The sequence below is a fragment of the Kryptolebias marmoratus genome, linkage group LG7, assembly GCF_001649575.2.
Source record: "Kryptolebias marmoratus isolate JLee-2015 linkage group LG7, ASM164957v2, whole genome shotgun sequence".
Taxonomy (NCBI): Eukaryota; Metazoa; Chordata; class Actinopteri; order Cyprinodontiformes; family Rivulidae; genus Kryptolebias; species Kryptolebias marmoratus.
Genome location: NC_051436.1, coordinates 22,539,005 through 22,548,694, shown reverse-complemented (window position 1 = coordinate 22,548,694; position 9,690 = coordinate 22,539,005). Strand labels below are relative to the sequence as shown.

At 39.6% G+C, this 9,690-nt stretch overlaps 1 protein-coding gene across 1 annotated transcript in view; it reads right to left on the bottom strand.

Moving 5' to 3' along the window:
* Positions 1–6,039: 6,039 nt before the first annotated feature.
* The window catches only part of cited1 (Cbp/p300-interacting transactivator, with Glu/Asp-rich carboxy-terminal domain, 1), a 31,744-nt gene continuing 28,093 nt past the window's right edge, over positions 6,040–9,690 (bottom strand). Inside the window, exon 2 of the mRNA XM_037976336.1 lies at positions 6,040–8,509. Coding sequence (XP_037832264.1) covers positions 7,939–8,493 — 555 coding nt within the window. The 5' untranslated portion in view covers positions 8,494–8,509 and the 3' untranslated portion in view covers positions 6,040–7,938. The remainder of the gene's footprint in view (positions 8,510–9,690) is intronic.

The window sequence follows — 9,690 nt, the reverse complement described above, 5'->3', positions numbered from 1 at the left end:
GGGAACGCCTTGGGATTCCCCCGGAGGAGCTGGCCCAAGTGGCTGGGGAGAGGGAAGTCTGGGTCTCCCTGCTTAGGCTGCTGCCCCCGCGACCCGACCCCGGATAAGCGGAAGACAATGGATGGATGGATGGATGGATATTATCTTTATTGACAATGAAAGGGTTTTGAATTAAACGGCAAGAATATGGCAGTGGTGACAGAGCAAGCTGCGTCTATCACGAAAAAAGCAGTTTTCAAATGTAAAGTATTGAAATAATTCTTGTTTCACTCTGCTGTACAGCTGTGAATACTATCAAACTTTGATCCGTATTCAACAAGTCAGAACAAAACACATTTGAACAGCCAAATATCTCCTGCAATGACTTTGGAAAGCAAAAATACCTTAACTGTACTTTTAAAATCGTACTGGCACCTTCTTAAAATACCCGCAAGTACTGCAAGCTCTCACTAGTCTAGCCCCTTAAGACTCTTTCGTATGTGACACATTTTTCCAGAAAAATGGTCTTAAATTCAACGGGTATGTTTTTAGTATTTACTGGACTTATGAAAAAACATTTAAAAAATTAACATATAAATTCAAAACAGAAAGTGACGGTCAAAAGACTGTTAGTCATGGGGTGCCAGATTTCTACAATAAGTAAGTAATTTTATCCTTTAACTAATTAGTCAACAGCCAATCAAAAGGCACCACGCAATGGGTTAAACAACATAAATCAAGATGCTAATCTTCTTCAAATATAGATTGTAATTCACAGAAACAGCTCAAGTAACAAAAAACACAAAATAACATTTTGTGTTAAGCTTTAAGTATTTATATCTGGCTCCTACATTTTCCAGCCCCTAATTGACTATGTATTAGCATATCAATTTCAAACTCAACTTAAACTGGAGCCATAAATATTTTTACAACTTACTAAAAGCTTTCTTAACTTGGTTACAAAACAGTCTCTTGAGGAAACCTCCTTTTTTATCATTCTCCTTGCAATAAACACAACTTTGTAATCAGTCTTTGAATCATGCTCATCCTCGTCTTGACTTCTGCACTCCGGACTGTCCCTCTGGAGTCTGGCATGACTTTGACAATCCTACCCAACATCCAAGAATTTCTCAGAGAATCAGCAACAAGGACAAAATCTCCAACCTTGAAGTTTACTTTTAGTCCAAGCCACTTTTGCCCCTTCTGCAACAGAGGCAGGTACTCCTTTGACCATCTTTGCCAGAACAGATCCACCATGTACTGGACCTGTCTCCATCAACAGCAAGAATAGACATTCTCCTTGACAAACGTACCAGGAGAAAAGGTAGGTTGTCCCTTCAACAGAAGCAGATGGTTTGGTGTAAGAGGCTCGAGATCATTAGGATCATCGGTGTTCATAGTTAAAGGTCTTCCATTAATGATGCTTTCAACTTCACATAAAAGAGTATGCAGACCTTCATCGTCTGATATCTGTTGTCTCACAACAGAATTTATCACATTTTTATGGTACGAATCTGACGTTCCCAGACCCCTGCATGATGAGATGCAGCGAGTGAGTTAAAAAGCCACTGTACTCCTTTTTGCATTGTGGCGTCATTGATACGAGAGTGGTCCAGCTCTTTCAATGCCTCCCTTAATTCTCTCTCTGCTCCAATGAAATTTGTTCCATTGTCAGAGCGAATAATGGACACTTGTCCTCTTTTACTTTGAAAAAGACGAAGGGCATTAATACATGAATCTGTTTCAAGAGACTGGGCAACTTCAATATGTACAGCTCTGACAGTTAGACATGTGAAAAGTACTCCGTAACGCTTGGCTTTGGCACGTCCTCTTTTGATTTCCAAAGGGCCAAAATAATTCACACCTGTGTTGGTGAAAGGTGGTTTATCAGGAAGCAGGCGGTCTTGTGGCACATGTGCCATTTTTTTGTTGTCCTGGCCTTGCATGCAGTCTCCTACAGAAGTTGCACTCTGAGGTTACCTTTCTTACAGCTGCATTGGCCGCTGGTATCCAATATAGTTGTGGCATTGTAGCCAAAACATGATTTCTACTACAATGACCTGTCACTTGGTGATTATGATGAAGGATGAGGTTGGCTATTCTGTGCTGTTTATGCAAAATGGCAGGATGCTTGATCTCCTCTGGGATGTTCAATTTATTCAGCCGTCCCCCTACTCTCAAAACACCATCTTGTAAGTATGGATCTAACCTGAAGATTGAACTGGTTCTTCTCACCTGTGGACTCCTGTGCTGCAGTTTTTATTTCATCTGCAAAGGTTTGTCACTGACTGAACTTGACCAACTCTGTTTCAGCTTTGGACAAATCTTCAACAGTGAGCATTTTCCAACTTCCTTTTAAACATGATCATCTGCTGTTCAACCAGAACCTTGACTTTCTCTGGTTCATTTTCTGACTGCTGCACATTTAGCTCAATTTCTTTTCTCTTCTTGCTCAGGTGACTCAGAGTCTCTTTCAGGGTCAGAATCCAAGCAATGGCCGTTTTAAGCTTTTGCCATGTATTACTTGAGTAATACTCGATAAGTTGACTCACTGTCTCATCGTTTTTCAATGGTTTTGTGTATGTCATTGCAATTGTTGCCCTTACTTCATCATGTTCCCTAAAACTAGGATGTTTAGGTTGTTTTGGCCAATGCTCTTCATTTAACAGAAAACTTGTTCCTTGAAACCAGCTTACACTTTTGATGAAGCTTTCCATTTTCAAATCTCTTGATGCCAGATCGGTTGGATTTTGTGAGCTATTTACGTACTTTCACTGGGACCGGTCTGTGAGTTCTCTGATCAAACAGATTCGGTTTGCCACAAACATTTTAAAACCAAGGACGTCACTTTCAATGTAATGCAGTACTGTGGTACTGTCAGTCCAGAAGACTGATTTCTTCAGTGGTACTTGCAGTTCTTTTCTCAGCATTCAATCAATCTTGACTGCAACCACTACTGCTGCTGTTAATTCCATTCTGGAATTAAACCACTGTTTAAGTGGTGCAACCCTGGATTTTCCCATCAGGAATAACACTTGTGTTTCACCTTGTTTGTTAGTCGACAAAAGATATGACACAACTCCATATCCGTCTTGACTAGCATCTGAAAAGAGATGAATTTGTGCAGATATTGTGGACCCAAATGAAGCAGACTTAACACATCTGCTCACACTGAGTTCAGAGAGCTTGTCAAGATCTGACAACCACCTTAGCCATGTCTGGCGTAACTGTTCTGAGATTTCTTCATCCCAGCCTCGCTTCTCCTTGCAAAGTTCTCTCAGAATAAGCTTTACATGTAAAATAAGTGGTGCCAAAAATCGTAGTGGGTCATACACAGAGCTGTCAACAGATAAAAGGCCTCTCCTAGTGCACGGCTTGTTTGGCAGCTGGAATTTGAACTTGAAGCTGTCACAACTTGTGCACCACTGCACACCCAAAGCTCGTTCAATAGGAAGCTCAACATGTTGCAAATCCAAGTCTCCAACAACAGGTGCTCTTTCACTGTCAGGAATGGAGTACAGCAGGGCTTTACTGTTGCTCATCCACTTAGTCAAATGGAAACCACCACTTTCACACAATGTCATCAGTTCTTTTGCAGGTTTAACTGCTATTTCTTCTGTCTGCACTGACTTTAGGCAGTCATCCATGAAGAAGTTCTTCAGAACTGTCTGTCTCGCTTCTGCTGAAATATCTGTGGCTCCATCTTCAGCAGTTCTTCTCAGTGCATATGAAGCACAACTAGGTGATGATGTGGCTCCAAACAGGTGCACACATAGTCTGTACTCTGCCACTTCTTTAGTCATGTCACCATCTGGCAACCAAATGTAGCCAGGGTAAAATCTGCCCTTAAGCACGCCTTTGCTGCTCCAGATGCAGTATCATTGGTTAGAATGGCTGTCAATCATATAATGTATTCGGTCAATCACTGTGTCTGGAGTGGTAGTTTTGACCTGCTCCACCTTTCCTCAGTCAGGTGTGAGGGGTAGAGCTGGAGACACAGCTGCTACAGGTTTGTACTCTCAAACAACTAGTTTCATCCCTTTTGCATTTTTATGCATTCTAAGACTCACAATGTAAATGTAATCTAGATTTGGACACCTGGTGAGCCCTTACGGGCTTATCATGCATTGAACTAAAAAAGGAATTGGTGAGTAGTGAACGAAATGTTTGTTGATGGTTTAGTATGGTGGTGGTTGTAGCCAATGCTAATTGCCAATGCAAATTGTTTGACTAGTATTTATGGTCAATTGTCACTGAATTCAACTGTTTAATGTAATAATTTAAATGTAAATCTCTATTTTGCCTTAAAGCATATGGATTTATGGGTTAATCGCATTTGATTTGTGCACACAACCATTGAAGGAAGTCTAGTTAACTAGCAGTCTGGTAATTTACTCGTCCTGTTTATTTTAATACAGGCCAGCTGACCTTTTTAGGGTTTAAGGATGGCAAGCTTCTGATATCTGGCTGGGAGCCAGGAGAACCTGCAAAACCTCTCCATGCTGGTCTGGTAGGAGTCTGTGACGGGTTGCACTCATCCTCACCATACTGACACAAAAATCAGTATTCATCTTTTTTTTTCCTGTGACAACAAATTGCACTTGGACATTTTCTCTTAAATAGCTGGACAAATAAAAGCATGGACTTTTCCAATGTGTGTCAGTAGGACATTGTGCGGCTTAGTGCCAGTTAGTGGGGAAAATTGGGATTGGGTTTTTGTATTGCTGAAAGTATTGTGCACATTCAAGTTGTGAAGTTAGTTGCAGTACTGTGTATATAAATTTATTTATTTATTTATTTGTTATTTATTTATTGGTGGGTTCTATGTATGGTTTGTGGTGTTTACTTTAATTTTCTTTCAATACATGGTATAAAAATGCAGTTGTTCTTTGTATTGTTTTATTGGTTACTGACAAACAGCTCCAGTAGTCGTTCGTAAGTCTTTTGATTTTGCTTGGCATCTAGTCTCTTAGTATCTCAAACAGTGCTAAACGCAGCAAATCTGCATCTTCATCTGGGACTCGCACTTGGCAGAACATAGCCTTAATATCTGCCATCATGGCAACACTCCAATTTGTGAGATCAGGTCCTTGCAATAATTGGTCATTCAATGAAACTCCCTGGTAAGATGCAGTGCAGTCAAACACAACTTACAGTTTTTTCTTTTTTGGGTGGTACACTCCATGGTGTGGAATGTACCATACCCGACCATCACTGAAACTCAGCTGTTCTTCCGGTACCCTTATAGCATAACCTTTCTTCAATATGTTGTCCATGAAAACTTTGTAGTCTTGACAAAAGTCTGGATTTCTACAAAGTTTCCTCTTCAAAGAGTTAAGCCTTTGTTCAGCAATACTATGGTTGTGTGGCATTATCACATTGTCATCTTTCAGGGGCAGGTTGATGCAATAATGACCATCAGTGAGCTTGAACACCTGTAGATAAAGACTGGGCTCCAAAGGCAAGTAAATATGCCATAAAAATAAAAAATACAAGAACATTCATGAAGTAAACTGGAGAATTTAGCTGGTGATGCCAAAGGCTTCAGTTAAAGCCAGAAAAGTACTCAAAACCATAGTAATGATAGTAATATCATGTGATTTCCCGTTGATTAATGTAACATGAAACCCACCAGTTAATGTTTAATTTCACATGTTAAAAAAAAAAAAGAATAACAAAATACCAACTTGAGGTAAATTTGTTAGCATTTCCCAAAGCTTTCAACCATATCACATGACACAGGCACGGATTTGAAGGTGTTTTGATGTAACTCAACATTTTCCAGACATCTTCAAAGTAAAGCACTAAAGTTGACATGTGACTCACAACTGTAGCTTCAGGTGAACTTAAAGAATAAAGTTGACATGTGACTCACAACTGTAGCTTCAGGTGAACTTAAAGAATAAAGTTGACATGTGACTCACAACTGTAGCTTCAGGTGAACTTAAAGAATAAAGTTGACATGTGACTCACAACTGTAGCTTCAGATGAACTTAAAGAATGCAAGGGAGACCCCAAGCCTTAAGCTAGTTCTAAAAAAAAAACAAAAAAACAGCATTAGCTTCAGTGAGTTTATCATCTTTGAAACTTTATTTTGATCTGCACTTAAGCATCCTAACCAGCAGGTTAGGATGCTTTTTGATGGTTACTGATGGGCTGTCACTGTGTGCTTAGGGTCAAGGCTGTAAACAGAAGCCTGCAGACTTCATGATAACAAAGCAGACAACACTTCCCCATCAGGACCAGGAAAAGGCAGGGATAATAAGGTCACTTTAGGCTGATGACATCTGTTTTGACAATAATATTTAGGAGGAAAAGCAGAAAACCTAAGAAAAGAGAAAATGTGTAAATCCAACTTTCTTTGCTGTTGAGTTTATGTAAATGCTGGCAAGGTTTCTTAACTCCAACTGGGGCAATAACATCCAGTATTTAGTGGCTCTGGGTTAATTCATACTTTTGCCACTTTGTACTTTTGCAGTTTTCATCAGTATGCACCCATACTTTTGTTGGTACAAAAGAAGCTATGGGCCATAGGTCTCTTCTTAAAATGACAGCTGCCACCTCAACACTGATGATTCAGTATTTTACTGAAGTATTATTATTGATACACTCTTTAGTTTGAGGATAGCCAAATGTCTACCAAATCCCTATCCCTGCTCCTGAGCCCCTGATCCTAATCCCTGACATCTGTCACTAACATCTAACCCTAACTTTATCATCTGATTTTTGGCTCTAACCCTAATCCTAATCTCAGACCCCTGGCTTTAACCGTAATCTTAATTCAACCCAAGACTAGGACACAAAAAAAAACATGTATCATTCACAACTGATTTCAAATCATTTAAGGATTCAATCAGGGTCTCCATATGCATCCATGTGCAATCCTTACTTTGATCTTCATACTAAACTTTGAGCATTTATCGTCAAGGGGAGATCAAGATAACATCTTACCAAAAACTTAAGTTTAACTTAACCCTAGACAAGGACACAAAAATACATGGGTACATAATGATAAGCGCATTGGTACAAATTGGCATCTACAAAGTACAAGTTGGGGGACAAAGTGACAAAAGAATGACCAGCACTCCAGTTTGGCATGTGTTACCTCAGAAAACAAAACGCATACATTTAGTCACAACACACATGATCATACAGTTTCATTTGTTTTAATAAGAATGCACTCCACAACCAGACAATTCACTGTATTCTTGTGTCGTGCTCTATAGGACTCCACGTTTCTTAATCTAATTAACCGTTTTCAGAAAAGTAGAACCAACTATAGAAGCACTCTTTGTCCAAGACTCCTGATCAATATCAGCCACTGTCTTAAGTAACACAAATACATCTGGTTGAACTAAATTAAAAAGAAAGAAAGAAAGAAAGAGAAGTAGATAATCATAATCAGTTCTCAAACAATCAGATCTTTGTAAAGCCAAAAGACAGGGGTCCCTTTCCTATGAGACCGGAGGCTAATATTGTGTAATAGAAAATCAGAAAGTGCAGTGTTTGCTATCCTTTTTTGTAGATCTTCCATTAGGTCATGGTTTAAATTTTAATTTTCTTTATGCACTGATTTGATCAACAGTGGACAGTGCTAAGAAAAGAGATAGATTTAACATACTTTGCTAATGCTTCTGGAGTTTTTTTTGTTTGTTTGCATTGTTTTGTTTTGTCTTTTAAAGGGAACATAATACAAACCAGTGACACCATCACTGGTTTGATTGTAATAAAGACAACACCTCTGATTAAATGAAAAGTCACACGTGAGGTGGCCTTTCTTTAAAAACATCCTGTCCGGGTATGAAAGGAAAGCAGAAACAAGAATACACCTCAAATCTCTTGATTGCCATCTCTTCTGCTTTCTCAGTATCAACCAAGAAAGGGAGAACAGAGGGAAAAAAACTATGAGAAGCTTTCTGTCACTTGGTTGATTAAATCCACTGCTTCTGCTTCCATAGGTCAGCAACCAGCTGGTACATCCGACATGAAGTCAAACTCATTCTGTCCCAACCACAGCTCCGGCAGCTCGTTGGCTCGATCCAAACCAAACTCCATCACCAAAGACATGAGAACTTCCTCATCCACTGGGTCAAAGTCAATAATTCCACCTGATGCGCCACCCTGGACACCCATGTTCCCTCCTCCAAGAACTACAGTTGGCCCCAGGAGCTGGTTACCTGTACCCAGGGGTGAAAAACCCTTTGGAGCTCCACTGGGTGCTGGATGTCCAGCCGAGGCACTGGAGAGGTTCTGGTAGTGAGAGTTGAGCTTCTGCAGCTGCATGCTGGCAATGAGATGTGGTCCGGTCTGCAGACAGAAGGGTTGCGGTTTGGAGAGTGGTGCTGATGACAGTGATACCCCGGGCGACGAAGCTGAACTGGCCGACGACGAGAAGGGCACCACAGAGGGTTTGGAAGAAGGGTAGTGGAGAAGGGAGGTGAGAGGAGAAGAGGAAGAAGAAAGATCCTTCATTGCAGCGTGGGTGTCTTCAAGGAACAGCAGTGAGGTCATCATCAAGTAAACCCAGAGCCTGAGGAGGAGAAGAGCGATAAAATGCAATATCATTAAACCGCATGAAGAACAGATAAGCTGGTTAGCTGAAAGGTCTTGAAGATGGGCATTATAAGAGACAATTATTCTGTGTAAAAACTAGCTGATAAATCTGGATTTTCTGCAGAACAGCATAAAGAAACAAAGAAAAAAACTATATATTTATCTAACTACTGTTAAGCCAGTATCACACTGGGCTGAGACTGTTTCAGACTAGTTGGAGAAAATACTAGTTGGAGAAAGAAGATACACAATTTTTGACTTAGAATCACACATTTTCACTAACCTCCTGCAAAATATGGTCCACAATATGCCAAAGGTTTGCATACCAGCAAAATAAATACAGCTCTAGTGCTCTAAAACATGAAAACTACAATGAGAAGGGTTTGAGATGCTAAAATTCCCACGACTCTCAAAAGGAAATGTAGAACCCTTGTAAACATTTCAAAACAATTTAAAAATTCCCTCAACAGTGCCGTTCACAATTTGTCACCAACAGTTGTAGCCCAGTGATAGGCTACAACTATCACAGAGTATTTTGTCATCATCCCAGTAAAATACAAACATTTAATCAGATGCTCATAATAATGTGAAAACACACCAAAAGAATGAATTTCAAATGTTTAAAACCAGCAGCATGAGTTGATGTTTGGATGACAAGCTTAAAGGGATATTAAGTGGGGTTATGTGAAGTACTTAAAGCAGGGGCAGAACTTTGTGTCCAACATTGGGGGGGTTAGGCTCTCTGCCTATTTATTTATTTATTTATTTATTTATTTATTTATTAAATAATAATAAAAATATTAAAATTTTAAATCGTTTACTTTTCTAAAAGGTAGGTAGGTAGGTACATTTATTTATATAGCACTTTTCAGCACGAGGCGACTCAAAGTGCTTTACAACACAAGAACACAATTACAGACAGAGTTACAGAACATGACAAGATAACTAAGCTAAAACACGACAATGCTAACAAAGGTACAGGACAACCAAACTACTAAAACATGACATTACTAAACCAAGGCACAAAGAATCTAGCTAACAGTGAATATGATAACTAATTGTACAGTAACTAAGCTAAGTGTACAGGAAGGCTAAATAATCTAAAACATGACAATGCTAAAACTAACGGTACTGAACTATCTAAAAGTACCCCAGGCC